Below are 25418 nucleotides of genomic sequence, written 5' to 3'. Positions count from 1 at the left end.
AAAAAAAAAAAAAAAAAAAAAAAAAAAAAAGGAAAAATAACAGGCCAGGACAATTTTGGCTGCTGTGCACAGAAGATTTCACTGGATGTCATCACCTGCTTGGGGTCCTCGAGGACTTCGGTTGGCAAAAGGGTCCGTCCACGTTAACTAACTTTCATTTGCCATGTGTTTTTTGTGCTGAGATTGTCCAGGCAATCACAGTGAGTTTGGGGAGTTGTTAGCCCAAATGAGCCAGACATCTCAGCTTATCTGAACATCTGGCTGATAAAGCCCAACTGTGCGTATTCCGGATGAAAAGGTGTTTGACATTCAGGCCTGGGTGACTGAGGATGGGGGACCCTACTTTAGAACGTGCCAGATGGCTGGACAGATGCAATCTTTGCCCTTGTCAATGTGTGGCCAATCTCTTTGACTGACTGTAGCCATTCACCGATCTCCAGTAACATGGGCACCAATGCAGAGAACAGATGGGCCTGCGTGGCCACAGCAGAAATGAATTTAGCTCCTGTCCCAGGTCCCATCACACACAGTTCCACATCCTCTTCCAACATCACAGCCCTCCAGGGACTACATTGCTGGCTGCTTCTTTCTCATGACCTGTCTTCTGCCCACTCTCTTCCCAAATGCCTTTATTTAAATGAAAAAGTCCTCAAAATTCCCAGCAAATCAAGCTGCTATTGCGTTTCCTTCCTCCTCAAAGTTCTCAGATAATGTTCTGGAAATGATAAAGAGTTTGCCGTGTGATAAGAGGCACCATCCATGTTAGTTCTTCATCTCCTCATCCATTTCCATCTTCCTTCCAAACATTGTCCCTGCCTAGAGTTATCCAGGGCATCTGAGGCCCGAATCTTCAAGGGCCTTAACACAAGGCTCCAGWTGTTTAGTGGATGGGTATTTAACATCTGAAGCAGGGGAGGTCACACAACTTCACACGCGCTCTTGCCCAGGACAGCACAGTGCCGGGATGCCTGATGGAGCTGTTACATGTACGTGGCTCAGTTGAGATCTCTACCYGGCATATCACTGTTGGAGATAAAATCCTGAGACGATTCCAGCTGCCTTCTCAGGAGAAGAAAACAAGAACTTCYAATCCCACCATCACTGTAAACTGACCCAGAGCTACGGACGTCCYGGAGAGGGGTGTCCCCTGCTCTCCCATCCCATGACCGCAGCGTAAAGGGAAGATGACAGGAATTGATGGTCCAGATTAGAGCACGAGCTGTTTTTAGCAGAACAAGGATCTTCATGGCCAGAGAGCCCCCCTCACATTATTGTGCTCCTTTCCCTCCGAGGGCAGTGTTTCTGGAGTACAGACAAGTGAGCCAGATAGAGGACCCAGGAGTTCAAGTCTTACACTTTAATAACAAGACTGTTTGTCCTTCCTTAGAAAGTGGAGTGTTATCCAGGGATTATCTTAGTCGTTTACTGCAAGGTACTGGCCAATCTATCTTCAAAACAGCCACGTTATTGCCTGTGGGGAAGTCGCAGAAAGAGGCTTACACTGGAGCAGTATTTAACTGGGCAGGCACTGGGGAAAAGCCTACKCCACTACACACAGACCACATGTAAGTCATGTGGAGCTTTTCCCTTGCTATTCCATAGTGTTGGGTTTGATTCCAAGCGAAGAAAGAGAAAAGGGACTAAGTGTGTGTTGTGCCTCACGCTGGYGTGGGCTGCAGGACACTACCATGTGCAGGAGGGTATCTTGGACAACACGCCATGCTGAGGTCTATCCTCTGGGCTTTCCTAAATGGGGAGGAGGGGTTTAACATCAACAGACTCCATCTGATCAAGTATTCTGTGTGAGCTGGTTGCAAAGGATGGCATTTTAAAATGCATCTAAATCTTTAGCAGTTAAAACAATGGAAGGAAAAGGGAAAAACAAAATCAAAGGTCTTGCAAACCATCTATCCTTGCAAAACTTCCTCCTGAACCTTCTGAGCACCTCACCCAAATCAGAGCCCATCGCAGACAACCCTGCCCTTGCAGCGGCACGAGGGATGCCTTCCAGCAATGCTTGTGACCTTGAAGCAAAAGCTGCAGCCCCTCCTGCTCCAGGTGGGCTAAGGGTCTCCTAGCAGGTAAGGCCCCTTGAAGATGAGCAGTGGTGTGCAGGGGCTTCTCTCCACTGGCCAGCTCAATAAAAACTGCAAAGTGTTCCTGTGCAAACTGTCACGTGCATCACTGGAGGTAGGGATGAGCTCTCCAGCATAGAGATCAACCACCGTTTACCACCTGAGCTCCTGGATAACAGATGGTCCTTCCCCTCCTGTGGAGGACTGGTTTGGGAAACCAGCCAGAAACCCACACTGGTGCCTTTTCGTTTGCTTGACCCTTGGCTCTGCTTTCTCCACCTTCCTCCCAGATCCTCTAGTTCCAGGGGTGTTTTCTGGGGTGCGAGTCTCCTGGTGCCTGTCACAGGCAAAGCTGCCTATAGAGGCAGCTATATAGACCTGACATGGTAACTACCAGTGTTTGCAAGAGGTACCACCAATGGTCTGTTCACCATCTGCCTTCTCTTCCCACCCATCTCCCCCTTCACTCCTACCTGATAACAGCTTCGTGCCCTGAAGAGAGGGTATTGTGAACAGACACCAAGCTCAAAGACACATGTATGACACATTGCCCTTCTCCCTCCCACCCCTAAAAGGAAAACAGGCACACACAAATTCATAGCATGGACAATTTTAGGCACAGGGCACCCATGAAGTTAACTTTTTTTTTTTTTTTTCTTTTAATCACCTTTTAACCACGGAGCAGTCCCTAGAGGAGGAACGAGGCCTGGGCAAAGTRCTCTGTGCCTTGAGCCCTCTACGCACACAGAATGGAAACCACACGGGGAGGAGAGGGGCAGAGGGAACAAAGCATCCCACACATCTCAGTCTTTTCCCATAGGGACATAAATGAAATTCAATTGAAATCCTTCAACTGAAAACAAAATTCACACAGAGCACACTCTTGCAGGGGATCCAGACACTGTCAGGTAAACAGGTAAAAAGACAGCAAAAGGAAAATCAACCCCCAAAACAAGTCCCCAAATGGCATGAGCTGGGACACTCCACAAGGGCTGGGTTCTACTAATTAGAGCCACTCATGCTTTCAGCCTCGGGCAAAACAGAACATGTATGCAGGAATTTGTTGGGTTTTTTATTCCCTCTCTTTCCTTTTTTAACATTCTTCTCCCCGCTCCCCCAAAACAACAAGCAATCATCCAAGCAAATTTTTTTTTTTGCTAGAAATTTCCTGGGTTTTGTGCCTACCATCCATGCCTATAACCCCAGCACGTCACCAGCAGTCACACGGTCTGATCACATCTCTTTTGAACAACAACCACCAAACAGAACGGAATGGGGAACCAAGAGAAAAAAAAAAGAAAATATTCCCCTCCCAAAGCAATCCCGATTTTATAAACCCATTTCTTTAAAAGACCACAAAACTGAACCAACCAAAAAAAAAAAAATTCAGAAAACCAAAGGGAGAAAATGAGAGAAAGAGAGAGAGGGAGAGAGAGTTTAAAAGGAGGGGAAAAAACAAAAAAACGAACAATTAACAACCCAAAATAAAAAAAAAAACCAAAAACTAACCAGCTGAATTGGGAGTTGAGGGTGAGTTAGCCTGGCTTCCATGGGCTGACACATTGGTAGCCGTGACAGCCGTTTTGGCAGCATAAATATTGGCTTCCTCTTGAAATTTACCTATGTTCTTCTTGTACCGGATTCTCTTATTTCCAAACCAGTTTGATACCTAGAGTGAGTTTAAGAAAAGACAAAGATGTTAAAGTTTCAGCTCTGCAAAGCTGTGGCTGGGTGAGGAAAGTGGATAAATTCAGGCTAAGCACTTTTACCCCCCTACCTGTCATCACAAGAAATGTGAGTACATAGAGAGGAGCACCTTGTACCTGCTTGTGTCTTCCCAGCCCCAGGAATGACCATCAGACCCACTTGGGAAAGCCAAGTCTGGGCGGATTCATCTGGTTCCTCTACAGATGTGATTTCCATTAATGAGTCTCTCTTACAGTAACTGCAACCCACCCCACAGAACACACACAAATATCAGATGGTTAAAAAAAAAATAAAGAGAAAGCAGAACAGCCCTGAAATTACAAAATTTAAAAATTTACATCTGTTATTTTAGTACTTTTTAATTGTCTCCTCCTCAGGTTCCCTGTGACAAGGACAACATTTCCTCCTGCTCCTTTCCCAGATGTCCTATTCCTTCCCTGTAGAGAAATGTAGAGAAACTCATGTGGCTCTCAGAGAAAATCCCCAAAGAATGAACTGGCCAAGACCCAGTTTGCTGCACGAGATACTCAGGCCTGGCTCACACACAAACTTACCTTGAAATTGCTCAGACTCTGCGTTCMGACTCTCTGAGTCAAGCCAGTGCAAAGGTCTAGAATTGAATGCTCTTAATTCAGCTGAAATTTGCTTTGTACTGGTTTAGCATGAGTGTTATGTAACACATTCAGAGAAGGATTGGAAAGGCAGCACTAGACACATCAGAAGACTTAACTTTGGTTCCAGCAGACAACTGTATCATTTGGCAAATGGGTATTGAGGATAGCTGAGATGACTTCCCTTCCCTTCCTTTCTGGTTTCTGTTTCATGCTTCCCAGCCATGCTCAAGCTCAGGTTGTCAGCTCAGATCTTGTGTCCCTACTCCTCAAAATGCCCACCAGGAAACAACGAAGGCAGAGACTATGGGAGACGTTTCCAAAGTGATTTTCCAGACACCTCTAAGTGCCTGGTGCCTTCAAGTACCTAAAAGTATGCTGGATGAGACTGGTTGATTTATTACAAAATTAAAGAAAGAACTGAAAAGGAGAGGCCAGATCTGAAGTTCAACGAAGCAGTGCAGCTTGGCTCGTGTCAAACTTGGTGCTTTGTTGGGTCTGCAGCAGGGCAAAGCACAGTTCTCTGAAAGCCCCCAAGGTGGAGCAGGTGGAGCAGGTGATCTCTGTGGACTGTAAAGATGGCATCCTGGGGTTAGCACTGCAAACACTTAAAAACACTGTGACTTGGAGAACCCATCAGAAGACTTGATAAACACCCCGAACTTCCCATGTCAGAGGCTCAGCACAGTGGTAGGAAACTCCCAAGTCTGTGCTTTCCAGCAGTGGTACCCTGCCAGAGCTGCTCTGCTTTTTCTAAGGAAAACATCAAGGCATCTTCTGGGCCACCATAAACCAAACTCCCTCTTGGAACCCTGCTGACAATACCCTGTTCACTCATGGACACTAAATCACAACAAACAAGTTTACAGAAGACATGGGAAAAATTCAGTCTAGGGCCTGGGAAGCAGCTTTCAGCTTCTTCATTGACATCACTGAACAAAGAGATTTGGGGGATTCCAAGTGGAAGAAAACTTCCAGCTGCTCCTAACAATTGATTTAGAAAGCTCAACAGGAGCTTGAGGAGGCCAGACGGCCAAATGTCTGAAGATGTTGGATTCTTCTAGGAGAACTTCAACTCTTCCTGGGATTGCTTGGGCTGCAAACTGGAGCTGGGATTGACAGAAGAACCACCTCTTCGTCCTGACTCCAAGGAAGGTGTCCCATGGCTTTCTGGTGACACTGTCAAAGGAACACATCAGGGCTCCCCATGMCAGAGAAAGCAGCACAAATACTAAAGACATAGAAGGTAAGGCTGCATGTCCATTATGAGGAGTTCACTATTTTTTCTTCACCTCAGGAAATGTTTTTGAGTTTGGGTGTTGATAGCTGACACCTGGAAGGTTTARTTCCTGTGATGCTTCCTGTCCCTAATGCTCCTAGCATGCTCTGTAGCTTCTAAATAGAAAAGACTTCAGAAACTACCTGCACATACCCAGCCCCACACTGCTGCAGGACAGGATACGGAAAATACAACCTGCTGCAATTCCAAGTGATGTTGGGAGGTAACGACTCAGATCAGCACCCAACCCAGTCCATGGAGAGAATATTGCACCACGGGCAATATCCTGTCAGGCTGAGGCTCCATTCCACCTCTCCTTCGAGCTTCCTCCCCAACACCAATGCGCTGCTTTGCTATCTTCCCACCTGGTGATCTCTCTGCAAGAGATATTCTGCTTCGAATGCTGGAGCTGCTTGGTGAACTGCTCCGAGCTCCACTGGGAAGGAAGTCAGAACATGTGGCCATTATGATTAATCTTCATCTTAAAACCTGTGAAGCAAAGCACCTGCCCAACCCTCATCAGCCTGGGAGGTCAGCTCTTGACTTGSGTGGGCTCATGTATCCCACACTCCCACCTAGCCCCAGCAAACCCAGAATCTTGCATCTGCGTTTCTCTGTGCCCCAGCACATCATTTCTGTGCAGTTAACACCTTGGCTGTTCGCCCAGCCGTTGTTCATTAAGTCTTCATCTCTTCCGAGACCTCTCCAAAATTCTTCTTCTCCCCATAGCTTCATCCTGCAAGTCTGTCTTCTGTTCTATTAAACTACTTTACTCTAAAGCAAGCATTCATTTGGTAATTAAATAGTCAGCACTAGGAGATAACTGACTTCAGTGAGGTCTGGGCTGTCCTTCCAACAGCCCATGGTAGCTGGGGCCACCTTCACTGCATCCCTGGCTCTTACCTGTGAGACTGTGATGCCGCATTTCTTGGCTAGCTCTTCTTTGGCTTCCTCACTGGGGTAAGGGTTGCTGAGATGGGAATAGAAATACTCATTCAGGATTTCCGTAGCCTGCTTGTTGAAGTTTCGTCTCTTCCGCCTTGGTAGGAAAGAGAGATCGGAAAACAGAACAAAAAAAAAAGGGAATCAGTGCTAGGGATCCAAAAAATGTAGTACACAGAAATGCAATTTTGATACTCTCTGACCTTCCTCACTTCCCTGCCTCTCTTTGCTGCTGCTGGTAGCATGCTGTGCAATAGACTCATGGCTAGGAAACCTCTCATCTGGACCTTGTCAGCAGCTCTTTTCTCAGCACCTTCCAGAGCAAACAAGCCTCTTTCTCAAATTATCACCGCATTCTCCAGCTCACAGAAATGCTAAAACTGGCAACTAGCCCCTGCACCTGGGAAGTCTGGTTGTCCTGGCTGAAGATGTCAGCGCTACTCCGCAAAGGTCTGGGTGACAAAAGCTGGGACGGATACAAACCTGGTGAGCTTTGTTCCATTTACAGCTAGACACCAGCCATCTGCTACCTCCTCCCAAGTGCCCCCACATCATAGCTGCCTCTCCTCCTCATTCCAAGCCACAGCCCAAGCCTTCCAACCGCATGTAACTGGTTTCGAAAGTGAAAATAATTCTGCAGCACGATGAAAATTGGGACGTGGAAAACAGAGGGAAAAGAACAGGAAACTGGAGGGAAAGGGATGGGCTGGAGGATTAGCTTTCACCCCCAACTGATGTGCACATCTTGACTGCAGACATTGGTTGTGATACACCACTGAATTGTCTTCTGCCACAGCAAAATCAATATGCAATTCTCAGGCTCAGCTGGGATCCTCCCGGAGACACAAGCTGTGAGTGTCTTGTACTACTGTTCTTCCCTCCCCTGCTAGGCTGGGGCTCTTCATCTGCAAAACCCAACACCACAGGCCCATCTCATCATTCTGATCACAGACCCAAAAGAGAACAGGGGAACCTTCTGCTGTGAGTCTGTACGGTGAAGACAGCAGGTGTGGAGGAGAGTTTCACCTACCGTGCGTCCAGAAATCGGGAGCGCAAGATCATGACCGCTTCACACGTGCTCTGCTTCAACTGCATCTGGATGGAGCTGAACTTGCGGTGGATGATGCTCACCATTCGCTCGATCTCCTTCGGCGAGATCGGCCGGGTCCGGCTCTGTTCACGCAGCAGGTTCATCACGTGGGTGGTGAATTCGTTGCATGCCTGGGATGGCAAGAAAAGCAAAAGAAACCCCAGGATCGGAAGGTCATTCGAYGACGTTAAGGACAGCACAGAAGCAGCAGAGTTAAGGTGGGACCACTTTTGAGTTGTGTGGCCAGGCTTTGCCRGGGCAGACCCAAGGCAAGGATGTGGTGGCTCTCCGGAGAGAGATGAATTTATTTTGGCTGTGAGGCAGAGGGCACAAGGGCTCCCAAACACATGGAGGGGAAGAAGAAACCCATTCCCTTGCTTTCAGGAGGCACGGATGGACTCAGCCTAAATGAAGCCCTGSGACCCATGTGAAGTATACAGAAGTCCCAGTCTCTGCGCTGCTTTTCTGGCTAGGACTGCAGGAGTTAGGGACGTATTGGAGGAGAAACATGAACTTTTCAGTCCTTTATCCTTCCTCCTGCTGCCCTAGGCACCACCAGGTGCCAACTGACCCCACTCTGGGCTTTCAACACATCTGATAAGTAAATAACATCACTAATTAAAGCCTAACGAGGCAGGAGCCCTGACAGGACAGGGCAAGCAGGCAATACCCCAGACTAGGTTGTTGCTGGCACAGCGCTGTCCCACCTCTCCCCTTGCTGCTTTGCGAGGGCAGGGCAGGCAGAGCAGGTTGGGCTCAAAGGAGGGATTCTGACACCAGATAAATGCAACTTTCTCAGCCCAACCACCAGTCCCGGGACAGGATGGAAAGGGAAAACTGCCTGCAAGCTGGAAAAGGCTCCCCAGAGCATCACGTTGCTGGCAAGAACCACCAAGGATTTTGCAAGCTAATGACAGAGGCTTGACTTTATGTCCTTCATGTAGCACGATTCCCAGCTTCCCCACTCAGCAGCTTCTCCCGCTCCGTTCACGGTCCCCAGAGGCTGCTGGGGACCTGTCCAGCAGGTGACGAGTCCCTGCACACACCTCTACAGCTCGGACCCAACAGGGAGATGTCACTAGGCCAGCAGAGCCCCACAAATTGCCCATCATCAGCTTCCATTGACAGCTCCGATCTCCCCTAGGCAGGGGACGCCGGCTGAGCGGCGCTTACTGGAGCTCAGAGCCGGGTGACTCTTTGCTCCCAGACGCCTGAGCAATTTCAGCTTGTCTCCTCTTCGCGTGAAATAAGAGCATTAGAGGCAAAATTGCAGGCGGGAGCTGTGCTGTCACAGCACTGCCAGCCACGGTGTGAAGCCAGGCGCCGACATCCCCGCTGCCAGCCACRGTGCCCGGCTCCCAAAGCCCGGCCTGCAGGACGGGAAAGACGGGCACGTGGGTCAGAAACCACATGTGAACCCTGGCTTTGCAGCAGCACTGCGCCAGCTCTGCCTCGCCGCAGCTGCAAGAATGTGCTCCGACACGTCCATTTGCAAAGCGTCTTTGCAGGGAAAGCGACAACGGGAGCGGGCTGCGGCAGCGACCGAGCCCGGGCTAAAGCTCCGGCTGAGACGTGGGATTAAACAGGGAGGATGTGACCCTATCACACCCGAAGGGGCTGGCGGGAAACACTTCTCTCAGTGCTCTTTTTGTCTCTTTTGAAGAGCAAAAAATGAGGCAGGAAGAAAAGGAGAAAAGCAGGTGCACTAGCAAAGGATGGAGCTGATTCCTCCAAAAGGAGGGCTACTTTCTTGCTCATGCTCTGGGAAGCAAAAATTGCTGGGATGAAACCACATTCCTCATGATGGAGAGTCTCGAGGTAGAGGAGAGAGGTCTGCAGAACATCTGGGTCTAGATCTACGTGAAAGACACCAACTTTGGAGTATGGTCTGCAAAGCCTCTCATATAACTGTCAGTATTACTAATAGTTGTGTTCATGACCCAAATTCTTTTTTTTTTTTTWWKAAKWATTWTYYWYMRSARGAARAAAAAAAAAGCTGCACTTTTAATTTTTTTTTTCTTTTCCTTCTGGAAAATTGACTTTTCAGGCAGAAGAAATATTCAGGAAAGACTCTGCTTCAAGCACCGCATCTGCTTGCCCTGAAACTGCGCCTGTTGCAAGGCAAGCGGCTCAGAACAACGTCCCCCTGCGCCGGGGGCCGACTTTGGGCCCTACATTAGGCAGGGAGCAATGCAAATAACAGGGGCAATAAATGCTGGGAGTGTTTGCGGAACGCTGGAATAACAACCAAGTCCTGAGCCGGAGAGCCGGGCGCTTTCCGGACAGCGTTCCCGCTCGCGTGCTCTTAAGCACCGACGTCGGCAGCGYCGGCGAGCCCGGCGCGAATGAGCCTGTTACCTGCTCGTACTTCTCCAGCTCCGTGTGGTAGATCTGCCGGATCTGCGAGAGCTTGGCCCTGTAGTCCGAGTGCTCCACGGAGTTGTCGGAGCCGGCGCCGCCGGAGGCAGCGGCGGCAGCGGCGGCGGCGGCCGAGCCGCCCCCCTTCTCGGGGCCGGCCACCCCCTCGGCCAGCAGCATGTTGTCGAGCCGCATGAGCTGCGGGTCCGTGGGCTCCTCTTCCTGCGCGCCCCGGATGCTCAGCACTGCACGGGAGACACAAGGGCGAAAGGGGCCGTGAGCGGCGCCCGAGGGCTGCCGAAGCCGCGCGAACGCGGCGAGCAGCGGGAAAAGAACAGGGGAGCAGCAGGGGAGAAAGAGCAACCTTCGGCAAGTGAACAGAAAAGAGGCAATCCCGAGGAGCAATGCATCCCGTTTTCCCATTTCCTCACACATGGGAGCTCAAAACGCTTTGCAAAACGTGCGCCACGTACGGGCGCTTGCGGCCACCTCTGCCGGAGCTGGGTGAGGATGGCCCTGGATTTACACAAACCTGCGACAGACTTGACCCTTCTGTTGTTTTCTTTCTTTTTTTTCCCTTCTGACCCCCTAATTTGCAGCACAAACAGCATCAGATGATTTTCACTGCTTTAAAAACATATATTTATAAACCACAAATCTGTTGCCAATGAGAAGCAATAATAGAGCAGTAAAACACACACGCACAAAATCCCTGCTTAACCACAGGTATGTTTTCCCTTGCTCTAAAGTAAGTTTGAGAAAGATACAGTTGTTATTAATATAAAATCACTTCAAGTGAAGGTTTGCGTAACAGAAACAGCTTTTCTAAGCCTCAGCTCCTCAGAGATCACTAYTTCAGGCATCTCCTTAATTGGTGTTTTCGTGTTCAAAACACTGACTGCAAACAAAGCTTAGAAGGTCAGGATATAAAAAGGAAAAATAGAAAAGAAAAAGAAAGGAAAAAGCCCCCAAACAGTAAATGTGCAAAAGAACAGGCCAAAAATAAATAATTTCACGCTGGGGATAATAATTTATATAAATAGCGATGGGGCACAGTGCCAACTTGAGGTCCAGGAAGCCTGGAAAAAAAGCAGAAAACGGGAAGGGATGACAAGATGCAGGGGAGAGAGATACTGGCTACAAAGAGAGGGAATAAGCCCTGGCTCTCCTCCCATAAAACCTTRAATAAAAGCATGTCCAAAACTTAAATAAAAACGGAAAGCAACACGGATAAATAACAAGAAAAACTGAAGCGAACAGACCAAAAAGCAGAGGCGCTAAAAGAGGGATTTCAGAAGGGAAATATTTTTGGAGGGAGCCCCCCGGGATGCGCTGGCCTGGCAGGGAGCACGAGTGCTGAAGCAGCTGGTGTCGGGAGAGCTCTCCCGTGATGGAAAGGACTGGATAAACCGTGCAAGCACAAGCGCCCGGCCCAGCACCTAGGGTGTCCTCATGTGCATATGCACACATGTATATTAACATATATACAAAAAATATACCTATATAAAAATATATATGCATATAGACACAGAGAGGGTTGGTGCTGGATGCTCCGCGTATCGGATCCCTCCTCGGCACGCGCAGCTCCGGAGCGGGAGCCGGCGCCGCGCGGACGCGGCTCCGTGGCCGGCGAGGAGGCGGCGATTAAGGAAATAAATGAAAAGGCCAATGTGTGTAAGCAGAGCTGATGCTGCCTATTCATCCCCGGGAGGCTGCGCTGGGGCCGCGGGGAGACACAGGGATTATTTCAGAGCGGCGCTTCACGCAGCCGGCGCTCCCGCGAGCCGGGCGTCCGAGCCCGCCCRGCCCCTCCGCCTCTCCGCATCCGCTCGGTGGGAAACGCTTGCAGGCAGCCCCAAAAGGGAGGCAGCCGGATAGGGCAGCCCCGGAGCCGCCCGTTCCCAGCAGGGATGAGCAGCCGCTGACCTTTCCCAGTGGCCACGGCAAGCGGGCTCGGCCGGGAAGCCGACCGGCAATGCCGGCCGCGGGGAAGGCGGCGCGGGAGGGCGCCCAGGCCCCGGCTTTCCTGGGGCTCTCGCTTTTCACATGGAATTACACTGGAGCAAATAAAGCAGAGTGGCGTCTCCCGCTCGCCGGGCTCCCACGGCTCAGGAGCGGGCAGCGCTTTTCCAACAGAAACCTGGAGCCGAGAGCCGGCTCCCAGGCACGTGCGCTCCCCACGCTCTATTCCTGATTGAAGAGGAGAAGAAGGGAGGGGAAAAAAACAAAGCAAGCAAGCAAGCGAGCAAGTGAGAGCCGGAGGAGGGGAAGAGGAAAGCGAAGGGGAGCAGGACGGGGTGTCGGGGCCGCCTCGGCAGCGCCGGGGCCGCTAGAGGGGGCTCGCTCCTCGCTCCATATAGATCTATACACACACTCAATTCATATATATACACACACACACACACCCCTACATATATATGTGGGGTGTATATATATATTTTAAAATACATATATACATGTGTTTTAAAACCAAAGCAGAGCCACGCAGCCTGTCCCCACGTGCGCTGCCGCTCCTGCGCTCCCGCGGAGGGAAGCGCTCCGCTTGCCAGGGGCAGGGCCCCACATTCCCCACGGGAATGGCATCAGGGTGACCAGCACCAGCAGTGGGAGCCCTCGGGGAGGCCGGGGCGCAGGGCAGCCCCCAGCCCGGCCCGCTCGCCGGTGCCGTGCAGGGTTGCGGGGCGATTCCAGCGCTCCCGGCGGGAATGAATTCCCTCGCCTGCGCTGGCGGGAGGCYGGTTCACCGGGTCGTGCCCGGGTTGTTCTGCTTGGGCATTTCCAGCAGGCGCAGGCCGGGAAATGGCTCCCGTGCTCGCTCCTTCTCGCGCTCAAACAAGGACTGACGGGCACTGCATGCGGAGGAAAGCAGCCGAGGGCGATGCCRGGCTGCGCCGCTGCCTGGCGGCACTGCAGGGACACGGTGGCACTGCCAGCCCTGAAAAGCAGGCGAGGAGGCAAAACCAAAAATAACCCAACCTTTAAAAGAGCCCCTGGGCTCGTGGCCTGCCCTGTGATGCAGGGACACGGGGTGTGAGTTGCAGCGAGTCCCCACATTATATCCCATGGCCTGGGATTCCGTCGGGCTCTGGAGCCAACCCCCGGTGCACGTGAGATGGGCAGCGGGTCCCCCAAGCGCCGTGGCGTTCCCACGGCACAGCACCATTCCCAAGCGCTGGGCAGCCAGCCAGCCTGAATTCCAGCCTTGGAAGGGTCTCAGGGCAGGAGAAAGACATTCCTTGGTCAGACACGGTGCTGGGCCTTAATGGACTGCGCCCCAAGGGGYGGCTGAGGGCTTTGAAGAGACCTAAGATGTGCACTGAAGCCAGGCCCAGGCCTCCTGCTCCACAACCCTAACAGCCCAGCCCCATATTTACTCCATCCTCCTGGAAGCACGTTTCCGAAGGGAGCTGCAGCGCTGGCTTGGCGCAGGAGCCCAGCATGCAGGCACCCCTCTCCTCCACCACTGAAGGCCCCAGCGCGACAGCTCCCTGCTCTCCAGTCCCCTCACATCCCACCAGTTTTCCAGATCCCAGCAACGCCAGCAGAACACCACAAAGGCCACCAAGGGCCGCCAGGGAGGACGGCAGCAGGTTAGCCATGCTCCCCGTGGCCAAGGGACAGGCGGCTGAGACAGGAAAGGGAGGCTCCAACCTCCAGGCTCCACCTGATTTCTCCAAAGGGGCCTGGGCCACCAACATACGAGAGAGGCAACCGAAAGGCCGTCCTGGCTAGACTCCCACTCATGCCAGGAGGCGGGCAGCTCTGTCCCCGTGTCCCCAAGCACTCCCTGCCCTTGCACCTTCCCGCCCAGCACATCTCACACACCTGCACGCACGGGCGGTCGCCCCTCTTTACACCTGGCCAAGACTTCCTGAGCACGAGGAGAAGGCTGAGCAGAAGAAACAGGAGGAGCCCGAGCCAGGGGGCTCCATCCAAGGGGGGCATTTTGGAGGAAGACGACACACTGAACGACACCGGAGCAGGCCCAGCAGCTGCCTGCATTCGGGTCTTCTCCTCTTTGCTTCTGCCCTTTCCCAACTTGCTCAATTGCCTTTCCAGGGGGACGTTTTAAAGGAGAAGGAGATTTCAACTAAATGATTGCAACTTATCGAAAATAATGTGCTACTTAGCATCGGAGACAAGCATCCTGGCAGGCAGAAATGGGAAGCAGTGACGGAGCAGATGGGAGTAATTAGGTTGTGATTTTCAGAAGGGTTTTCTTTCCTGCCTCCACTGTGCCGAAGATGTATGGCAGGGGGAGCCACCTAAGGAGAGAGCGGCRCGAGGAGCGCGCGGTTCCTCCACGGAGCCGGTGCCGGTGCTGCGCGCATCCCGCGGGATGCCCGGAGCGAGGCGGCGCTCAGGCCTCACCTGCACAGCGGGGTAGAAAAGGCCTTTTCCAGGTGCTTTCCTGGCCTGTGAGTGTCAAACGCAGCAGGAACGCGCACCAGCTCCTCCCTGGACACRCAGGAGCTCCTGTCCTCACCCTGCAGACCCACGGGGCCACGCAGAGTCACCCCGAAGCGCCCCGGAGGGCTCAACATTGTCACACACGTGGCAWTTTTTCCATGGTTCGCAATGCTGGCTTCCCTTTGCAAAGTCCCAGCTTGAGGAATCGCGCATTTCACTGCTCCTCATGAAGGAGATTCTTCCAGACCTCCAGGTGTGCAATGACGGGGCGGCCCGGGCGCCGACAGGCACCCCCGCTAGCGAAACCTGCGCCGCCTCAGCACCGCAGCTGATCTCGGTATTTGCTGAGGCCCCACGCCGCCTTTGTGAACACTTGGGCTCAACAGCGCTGATCCTCACACAAAAACAGTCCCGCCTGCCTCGCACCCGGGGACTGCCGGACTGGGAGGACCCCGCTCAGGTRGCGGCTTGTGCCTGTCCCTACCCCTCGCTCATGGCACAGAACCTCCCCAAGCCACCTACATCACCAGGCACCTACTTGAACTCCCGTTTTTCCTCCTCCTCCTCTCTTCCACTGTATTTGTGGCTTCATTTCTTCTGTGCCCCAGCACCGCAGCAAAGCCCCCGCGCAACGGGGCGCACCACATTTCCTGGCTTGCGTGTCCCCAGAGCGACGTAACTCTAAATCAAGAGCTAAATCCCGCACTGTAAATTAAATCCCACACTGTATCACCCACACGCTCCAAGCCTATGTGCAAATCCTGACCAGGACTTGGCCAACTGGCAAAGCACTCAGCTGCTCCAGCTCAACCCAGGCCCAGCCCGTGTGAAATCCCACCAAGCATCCCAAAGGAGCCCTGCTCCAGGCACAGCCCTATCCACATGTGATGACAAGACAGAATTGGGGGAAGCAGGAATAGCCCTTCTTGCACCGAGCCTCCCTTATACCACCAACATCTTCCCAACAGCAATCATCAAAGCTGAGCTCCATGTTCTTATTTCAGCTGTTGACTCGGATTTTCACTTTAAACACGAAGTCACCTCAGGGACCCTACGTTGACAGGGAATAAATAAGTTCCCTGAACCCTTTGTAGGATGTTAAGGCAGCTCTGTCTGTGCTCTGGCTTCCTTCAAGCAGCAGCTGAGCGATCCAAGCGACAGACATCAACGTAAATGTCTTGTAGGCAAAGCACATGGTGCCCACGTTCAATGGAGATCGATGCTCTCGACAAGCAAGTCGGAATAGTCACTGCTAAGTAATCACCAGGCTTTAAAACCAGGCTGGATGTATGGACAGTGTTTAAGAGAAGCCCCTGAGAAATTCAAAATACAGATACCCATTTCCAGTGTAGACGGAGGCAGGACTTTCCAAACACAGGCGCACAGCCCTTCTAGGAGGAGGGAAAAGGTGATTTTTTTTTCCTTAAAATTGGTATAAAAGCTCCCCTCCTTTCTCCAACCTTTCCAAAACTTACAAATGGATGAACAGATTTTGCTCAGATTTTCCAAAAACAGGCTGCCGTGAGATGAGGCATGGAAAATTTCAGCTGGCAAAGCGGCTTTTTCTTTTTTGCTTGTTTTTTTTCTTGTGTGCATCTACTTATTTATTTATTTCCCAGAGAAAGGAGGAACATTGTGAAACCGATGGGCCGTTTCTGCCACCAATTTGCACAGTCCAAAGCCATAAACCAAGCCAACAAATCACAGCAAGAACAAAACCCGAGACACTCGCACCCGCGGATGCTGCAAAGCCCCCCTGGCCACCCACAAAGCCACCTCCTCTCCTGACCCAGGAGCCTGCGTCAGGACCACTGGGAACGAAAGCCCTTGGGACAATTCGGTGACGGAGGCTTATCCGAGGTGGGGAGGTGCTCGCCGACACTCCTGCCTCGCGCTGACTTGAAATCTGGGTTAGTTTCATAAACCACCGCGTTGTTGCTAAAGAAAAAGAAAAAAGGAGGGTAAATTTCCCCTCTTCCCGGGCTGAAAGACGCCCGAATTATTTGCCAAACTCAACCCRAATTCACAAGAAGTTCGAATTACGCTCACGCTGCAATTTTGTGGGAGAGGGGGGGACGAGAGAGGGGAATTTATCATATGCCAAGAAGTCACTCAGCTCCCAGCAGAGGCTCTTCATCGCTTCAGCTCGCACGTGCCATGTAAGCGGCAGGGGAGAGAAATGTGTTTTAGCGTGTCAGAAAGGCACAAATCCTCTCCTAACCCCTCCCCGAACGCCAAACGAGTCCCACAGCGAGCACAGATCTGGCAGCCCGGCGCTCAAAAGGTCTGGAAAATTATCACTAACACATTTTGGGGGAAGAAAGCGACCCAAAATAGCCTTTTCCATTAAAAAAAAAAAAAATAAATAAAGGCGCAATATTGTGGTGATTACTGAAAACCAGATTCCTCGGGAAATGTGGCTCCCTGAAAGGCAGCACGAACGCAGATGGGCCCAGTTCTTGCCCACGTCTCGCTCCTGTCGAGCGCTTTAGTTTGTGGCTGTAACTTAGGCAGCCACGGAAACTTATTCCCCCCTTTTCATATTCCCAATTATTGCTCTGTAGTGGTCAAACAGAACATGGCGGATTAAGTTTAAATACCTTTTTATTCTCCTTTTTATTCTCCTTTTTATGGCTTTGACCCTGTCTACTCACAGATGCTTAGCTGGAGGCCGGTGTTTAACTCCCATCAGCATCAGTGGCAAAACTCCCCTACGCAACCACGTGGGAAAAGGGAAAAAAACTGGAAGCAGTAACATAATCCAGTGGCTGTYTGAACTGCTCGGGCTGTAGGGCAAATCACCAAGCAGAAGTGGCTTTAGCTACAGAAAACGAGTCGAAAATGCTCATGATCATTTCAAGAAGCGCCAACCAAAGCCAACTGGGCTGCTCTACTCCTTTGCCATGGCCAACTGGGCAACTCTACTCGTTTGCCATGGTCCCCAACCCTCACGGCTCTGTGTAATGAAGTGATTTGCTTCATTCAGCTTCACTCCCCATTAATATACCCAACAAACGGCCTTTAGCACCCAGAGCTAACTCCATGCCGTGGCCAGCCCTGTCTGCTCCCTGAACATCTTACCTTGACTCTGCCCTTGAAAGTTTGCACCCCAAAACCTCATGGGACTCTCCTCCAAACCCTGCAGGAASCAATCAGCAGACAAAAGACAGGATTCTGCTCTGAGGACAGGTCCTATCTTTAAAAAAAAAMMAMMAAAAAAMCCCATCTCTGAAGGCCAKTCAGGCTGGGAGCTGCTTCCCACTGGGGCTCGGCGCTTTGCATATGAATTCTTGTTGCTGAAAAGAAACGGGCCCTTTGAAAGAGCTGCATCTGCTAATGAGGAGCCAGAGAGCCCCTCTGAGGACAAGGGTCGGGCGCTGAGTGCCCCAGGCCAAGCCCTGAAGCCCAGGGGCAAACAAAGAGAGGCTCTCCCTGAAGGAAGCTGCCTTTGGAGTCCACTCCCCTCCTGGAAAGGTCGTCTCCCCTGGTCGCCTGGTGCTGCCAGGCTGCTGCCCGGCACACAAAGCCACCAGGGCAAGAAAGTCATAGGTGAAAAGGCTGCCTTYTGTGCTTTCCTTACCAGGCATCCTTCAAAGAGATGGTCCTGGACACTCCAGCCAAGAACAGTTGGACTGGCGCTTCTCAGTGCTTGGTGGCAATGTCCTACTCACACCTCAGGCTGACCCACCGTCCCCCTCATGAATGAGAGCACTCTGACTCCCAAGTCACCCTGACTCACCGAGCACAAAGTTGACAGTGTTGCCATGGGTTAGACTTAGGATTTTATCCAAAGCAGGAGAGATTTCCTAAAGCTTCAGGTCTCAGAGTGAAGGGACAGCAGGAAACTCTCCAGTGTTTTCTTGCCTTTCTCTCTCAAAAAGGCAGGCAGGGCAGAACTGTGGTACAAAACCCAAGAAACCCAGACAGAAAACGTGCCTGGGTCAGAGTCAGCACGTGCCTGAAGTACCACAGCTCTCCAGGACTAAACGTTCCTCTGGCTGCTTGACATACATCAGTCCAAAGCCTGCCTATGCTTCTCCCTTCCTTTCAGCTGGTTTCCAAGCATGGTCCATCCACAGCATCAAAGAGACATCAAGCTTGCCCAAGCCTACATGGTCCATCCATAGCATGGTGAAGAGACACAGCCACAAAACCACCACTTGAATGGCCAGATTTACAGCCTTGTGGAATAGAAAATTGTCTGTGGTGCAAATATAACAAGCTACGGACTCATCTTCCGGATGTGGGGCAGCGTGCCTGAGCTCCACCAACCCCACCACCGTGGACAACACACATTTCCTCAGGAAAGAGCCATYGCCCCCAAGCCCAGCAAGGCAGCAGAGGAGCTACGGACAACGCGGACTTTCCATTTTACCACCTCTACTCAGGCGAGCCCTGAACCCACGACAACCACGAAGCCTCAGGCCTGAGGCTCAAAGGACCTGGCTCAGGGGGGACCATGATCTCGCACAAAACARCTCTGAATGTTCAGCTCCCTTTTTTCTTTTTCGCTATTTTTTTTTTTTCAATAGAGGCCCCTTCTGTAAACGATCTGTTTGGAGCGGAGGGAGAGCCCAGGCACTTGTGAAACAGGATGGGCCGTGCTCGCTTCGACTCCGTTCAACACACGCGAGGCGACAAAGAGACCCCCAAGCGGCCTTTGGTGGACGGGAGCAGAGCAGAGGGGCCACCCACCCCGTGCTCATGCAAGGGTGCTACATGCGAGCAAAAATGGGGTGGGGAAATAATTAAAAGGGGATCAATTAATGACATTTCCACGTGAAGGTGCCTGCCTGTGTTTGACTGCACGCAATGCAAGCTCTTCTTGCTGACGCTGGTTTCTGTGCTGCGGGGCAGCGGGTAGCAGGAGCCCCTGTGTTCCTGCCTCTCCTACAGGCAGGGCCAGGGGCCCCRGTGAAAACCACAGCTCCTTTTCCTGGGGACAAGCAAGAAAGACGGAGGCTGGCCCCAAAAAGAGCTGACAGCTTGAGACTGAGATTGCTTAGGAGAGCCAGGAGAGCAAGGGGAGTTTGGTGCCCCTCTTGCTGCAGGAAMAAGCAAGGAGAGGGATGGAGGGAGATGGAAGAGCCAGAGGAAGAAGCCTGGAGACCCGGGACAGGGCAGCTTGGGGCTTCTAGCACCAAACGGAGYCCGTAAACGTGAGCGGCACCGTATAAACCAGCCCCCTCTCCCAGCCCTCCARTTCCAGCCTTCCGCACTGGGGGCCCAGGCTGGAAATGGTCCGGGGAGGGGTTAAAAAAAAAGGGAGCCCAACTTCCCGACACACTCCGGCTGCGTCCCAGATCAAAGATCATCTCCAGCGGGCCATCTGGTCCTTGTAAGCGCAAACCCAAACTGAAAGGCCTGCCCTGGCCCCGCCGGCTCCCTGGGCGATGTTGCTCGGAGCRCCGGCAGGCGAGGCGAGCGGCTCGCTGGAGGCATCTGCGTGTAATCGAGCCCTGCGCAGCTGGGCGCCCGCCCTGCCGCCCCCCTYTCCTTAATCACCAAGCAGAGGTAAATGTTTTCTTTGCTTCTCCGGGGACTTTGCAAGGAGATGGCAGCCCCAGCCTGGAAACAGGGGCTTCCTCGCTGCTCTCCAGCTAAGGGCCTCGCTGGGGATGCGCCGGGCACGGAAGCAGCGCGACGAGACGGGCTGGAGCCTCCACCAAGCAGCCTCCTTCCCGGGCACGAGCCACCGCCTGTCCCCACCTGGGAGGCAAGGAGGGGACACAGACACAGGTTAGAAGCAGAGGAACCGAACGCCGCACTTAGGAAGAGCTCAAATCCGCCCGGGCAGACTCGGAAGGCAAGCGGAGAGGAGCGCCGAGGAGGCAGCTTGAGGAATTCCTCCCCATCAAGCTTTATTGTGTTATTCCAACTAAGCAGAGACAAAAAGACAAATCTCAGCTCCCTACTTTCATTTATAATTGAACCCAGTCCAGAAGGATGGAGCAAGTACCATCTGTAATGCAGAGTGCATTAGCAGCCGGCAGAATGAAATATTCAAATTACTGTAGGCTACCTCGCATTTTAATGACAGGGTTACAAAAACCTGACTTGTAAGCGGAGATTGGACTGGAAGAACAGAAAGTTTGTTTTTCCAGTGCATGAATTAACCTAACAAAATGTTACTTTGAGGAGGAAAAAAAAAAAAAAAAAGCAATTGCATGTGTAATTTTGCAACAGATGCCAAGAGGCTCACAAGAAAAAATATATTATTCCATTTAGCTATCTTAATTGATATATTGTCCTGGGAGAAGAGAAAAACCCGGGGAAAAAAAGGGCAAGTGCTTTTTCCCGCTAGCYGAAGATACTAAGTAAACATACATATAAATATATATATATAAACTATATACCTAACTATATATATGGGCATGTTTGCATCAACCCTAATCACACTCACCCATCCTCCACCTAGGGATGCCCGGCCATGGATATTTGCATGGGAGGGTGGCATTAAAGCCTTTCCCGGATCGTTTCAATGCCAGGCACAATTTCCATATGTAAATCCCGCCTGGATTGCCGTGTGTGCGTGTGCCTGCGCCGGGATCCATTCCTTTTGATATCGTTAATCAGGGCTGCCGAAAAGCCTGACACAGTAAGTGGCTGTAGCCCCTAGCAGTAGTCAAGATGGAGTGACAGGCTCCATTTAAGATGTCACAGCATATAATAAAGTGTAAAACTATACTTAAAATAAACGAGATAGAAACAATAAACTTGACTCGGGGTTTGAACTTTGGCGGAGAGCGACAGGGAGAGGYGGGGGCCCAGAGCCGGCCCCATTGCCCCCATTTTTGGCACCCAGCAGGAGCCCTTTCCACGGGCCAGCACCTCTGATCCCACCCCTGGGCAGCAGATCCATGCGGATGCGGGAGCTCCAAGGGTCCCTTTCCCTGCCTACCTGCCCACCAGGTCTATGAGAGGCCAGGGCTGCCTCCCAGGTCCTCCAGGAGCGGCGCCAGCGCCGGGATCCTCCGGGCTGCTGCCGGGGGCACCTGCGGGACCGGCCCCGCGAGGCGCCCGGCGGCACCGCGAGCCCCACGGCGCCCCGCAACAAACCAGTCGCTCGYGCGCCCGCTAAGCAGTTAAATTAGAGAGTATTCAATTAATAACAGCTGAATATTCTGTCACATTTAGGAAGATGTATGGTAAGACAAGCGAGTTGTGATGTCTGTGACAGAAATGATAAAAGTTCTCCCGACACAGGCTGGCAGATACTTGGCTGCGGGAAGCGCTTGCTCTCACGGCCGCGAACGTCAGCGCAGGCACGAGCCCCGGCGCTGCCTTCAGAGGAGAGRCGCTCCAAACTGCACGGGGGAACCTCTGCCAAATCGTTTGCAGGCAGCTCCCTCCCCTCTTCCTTCTGGGGCCCGCGTGAGAGGAGGCGCCGGCGCGGCCACGGGCAGCAGCTCCTGCGCTCAGCTCTCCCCGCACCGAGGCCACCATGCACCCTCCAGCTGCCTCCGTGTGCCCACGGGAAAGGGAGCTCCGGAGCGCGGTGCCCGCTCGGCGCTGTTCCCCCCGTCCCCCCCTAACCTGAGGCCGCTGCTCCGGGGGGGCTGTTTTGCACTGGCGGTGTTTGGGAACACAGTTTTGTTGCTAAGAAACTACCTCGGCGTTGCCTCGAGAGCAAAGACAAAGCAGCCGTCAAAATAACACGCTATTTTGACAGCAGCCGGATCGCAACCAGCAATGATCCATTCTCCCCGCTCTCCTGCACGCTCATTAACGTGTGCAATTCCCGACGCTCCGCACGTGCGGGGCACGCACGGCCCCGGCCCGCACCCCGGGATCCGCTGGCGCCCATTCATCCTGCAAAATCCAAGCGGGATGAATGGGACGCGGCAGGAGGAGGGCGCTCGCCCGGGCACGCCGTGCAGCTCCGGCCCTAACCCAAAGGCTGCCGGGGGATCACAGAATAACAAGGATAACGGCAGGGCCAGGGCACTATGAACCCGGCAGCGAGCTCAGAGCATCGGCACTGTTTTGGGGAAAAAATCACCTGATCATTTGGGTTTTGCTGGGTGCAGCGTGGGGTTTTTTTTCTTTTTTTCCTAAGGTCAGCRGAGACCAGGTTAAAAAAATAAACAAAAAAATTGCATTTCGGTCTCAGCAGTTTTCTCCCGTCGTTCTCAGGGTGGGGACAAACCTGCCGCAATGTGACCTCGGTGCACAGATTATTCCCAGCCAAGTCCCTGGGATTCTGGAAAAAAATAAATAGTTTGCCAGCTCATCCCGCCCCTGGGCCGCAGGAGGAGAAGGGCAGGGGGAGAGCCGTGCAAAAGGCGCCGCAGCGCAGCGCTTCCCGGCGGCGGAACAAAGCTCCTGGAAGTCTATCCCGTGCCCGGGGCCYCCGGCACACGTGGGAGCAGCGTTTGCTGGCCTCGTGGCACCGGCTGCCCGGAGCCTCTGGGCATCAAAGGAGCTGCGGGGCCAGACATCAAAGGGCGCAACTTCAAAATAAACACGTAGCCGGGACGGCCGGGGCGACAGGACGTCTCTCCATGAAAATTAAAGAAAAGGAGGAAATCCTAATGGCGTTTTGGCCGCTGCATTTTTTCAGGGGGGCCAGGAGAGGCTGTGTGCCGGGAGGCGGCAGGATGACATTGGGAATGGCAAGGGGTCCCAGCAGCGAGGGGCCCTCCCGCGAGCAGGACGCAGGCAAGGGGAGCAGAAGGCCCRGGATTTTCCCGACACGTCACCGTTCCCACCAGGCTCGGCCGGGGAGGTGCGTGTGGGAGCGCTGGTTCTGTGCAGGAATGTGCAGGACCCCCAAAGCCTCATGCGACCGATACCCAAGGCAAAGATGAATTGAGGAATATAGGTGCTAAGCGAGGCCTCAAACCATGGGGCTCTAGAGGGAGAGAGCAACTGGATGGACAGGATAGGACACCAAGCTCCGGATGGACAGGATAGGACACCAGGCCAAAACCATGGGCAGAAACCAGCCAAGGCCGCGGAACAGAGACTCTTCTGCAGGGCCTGTGCCCAGGAAAAGGGCACAAGCAACAGATCCATGGGGAATGCTGCCCACGTGCAAAAACTCTCAGGGTGCGTCGGAAAGGCTCTCGCCYCAGAGCTCCCTGCTCCCGTACGAGGGCATCCCAGTGCCAGGCCCGGGTTGGGCTCCCTCTCCCGCAGCCGCATCCCGAAGGAGGCGCGGGAAGGAGGCGCAGGAAGGCGGAGGGTGCCGCGGCCGCGCGGGGAAGGTGTCAATTAGAGCGATGATCCGCGGCGCGTGCCCGCGCCTGACAGGCGGCCCGAGCGGAGCTGACAGGCGGCCGGGCCCCTCGCGCCCCCACGCACCGCGCAGGGCCGGCCGCTCCTAATGACCGTAATTAGCGTGATTGGAGGCCCAGGCCGGCCAAGGCAGGCCCCGAGGCGCAGCGCACGGAAGCGGTCTCGGGGAGGCAGCTCCGGGAGCGCTAATGAGGCCGGGGCCTCGCGAGGGGTGGCGGGACGCGGCGAGCCGGCAGATGCCGGCTGGCAACCTGCGGCCAGCAGCGGAGCCGCGGCCGTGCCCGGCAGCCCCCGGGCCGCTCCGCATCCCGCCCGCGGAGCCCGCGCTCCCGCGCCGGCCCTCCCCTTCCCGCGGGCTCAATCTGATTACTGCGGATACACATCTCCTGCCGGGCTCCCCAACACGCGCTCGCCGCTCGAGGAGACGCGGAGACACGGAAAGCTTGTCCTGATGGCAGCGTTAATGGCCGCGCAGCCCATGTCATCACCGGAATGGCCTTAGGGGGAGACTTGATGGGTCTCCGAAGTCATCAGGACTACCCCACCTCATCTTGCTCCCCTTATTAAAACCATTCATCCTGGGAGCTAAATGAATATGTTTCATCTTCAAATGCTGGGACACAAGAGCAAGCAGGCAGAGATCTAATAGAACAATACCGATCTAATCACTCCTATTTTTCTCTCTGCATCCTGCCTTCACATTAGGCAAGCACCCGCGTGGCCGGCAGCGAGCTGTGCCCGTGGCCGTGCCATCCCCGCGGCGGGCACGCTCGGGTGCCATGCAGCCACCAGCGCTCCGGGCACCCACGGATGGAGACCGCCAGCCCCACAGAACGACGGCTTGGGCTGCTCCGTCGCTGCTCCGGAGAGCTCGGGGCTCTCCATCCTCTTCCTCTCTGCACTGCACACACGCGAGGGCGGCTACAGCGCCAAAAAGCCCCAGGACTCTTCAAACTAATGAACTCCACAGGATACGGAGGCTAACGAGAGCAAGGACCCGGCCCCACCGGCAGGTCCCTGCATTACGTAGCCCATCACAGGGAATATTGCATCCTCTTTCCAACCCTTCTCCTTCCTCCAGCCGCCGTGGATCCTGGCGACTCCTCTCGCAGGGCTCGCCCGGCAAATCCCGCTCCCTCTAATGATCAAGGATAACAAGCGGGCCGGCTCGGCGGGTGCCATCTGGAGCCGTGGCACGGCGGCCCCGGGCGGCAGGGGAGGCCGAGGGCGCCGGCCTGGCYGGGCCCAGCCGGGCTGCGGCGCGCGCGCCCGCCCGCCCGCCACGGTGGCAGCCTTCATAAGGCTCCGCTCTTTGACTGGCGTTGAGTTTATGTGAAAGTAATTAACAGTAATTAATCCTTAATTACAGTAATTAGCCAAGTCGCAGTAAATTAAACCACATCTGGAGCAGATGAGGGCTTCCRAACGGGAGGCTAGCGCAGGCGACAATCGGAGAGATGCTGAATTCATCTGACAGCATCTGATTAAGGCTACCTGTTGCGAGCGGCTCATTTGCCCGGCGTTCCGGTCGGYGTTTGCGGGAACCCTTTGGGCCGGGCTCGTGGAGGTGCCCAGGGCCGCGTGAGGGGACGGCCCCAGCCCCACAGCCCCGCGTCCCGCTCCAAGGGGCAGGTTATTATCAAGACCGCTCCGTGTCTGCGCAGCCCCAAAGGCCGCCCACAGCCAAAYGGAGCGGCAAAAATCAA

The 25418-nt window shown here is 53.6% G+C and overlaps 1 protein-coding gene across 1 annotated transcript in view; it reads right to left on the bottom strand.

Moving 5' to 3' along the window:
- LOC112951232 (pre-B-cell leukemia transcription factor 1) overlaps positions 1-10426 on the bottom strand; it is a gene marked incomplete at its 5' end in the record, with an annotated part of 22563 nt that extends 12137 nt beyond the window's left edge. The window contains 4 exons of the mRNA XM_026043888.1: positions 3585-3744; positions 6576-6711; positions 7645-7835; positions 10063-10426. Of these exons, the coding sequence (XP_025899673.1) occupies positions 3585-3744; positions 6576-6711; positions 7645-7835; positions 10063-10426 (851 nt within the window). The remainder of the gene's footprint in view (positions 1-3584; positions 3745-6575; positions 6712-7644; positions 7836-10062) is intronic.
- Between the last annotated feature and the right edge of the window lie 14992 nt (positions 10427-25418).

Source organism: Nothoprocta perdicaria, unplaced genomic scaffold (assembly GCF_003342845.1).
Source record: "Nothoprocta perdicaria isolate Ctin4 unplaced genomic scaffold, notPer1 scaffold_34, whole genome shotgun sequence".
In the NCBI taxonomy this organism is placed as follows: Eukaryota; Metazoa; Chordata; class Aves; order Tinamiformes; family Tinamidae; genus Nothoprocta; species Nothoprocta perdicaria.
This window is presented reverse-complemented; position numbering and strand designations above follow the sequence as displayed.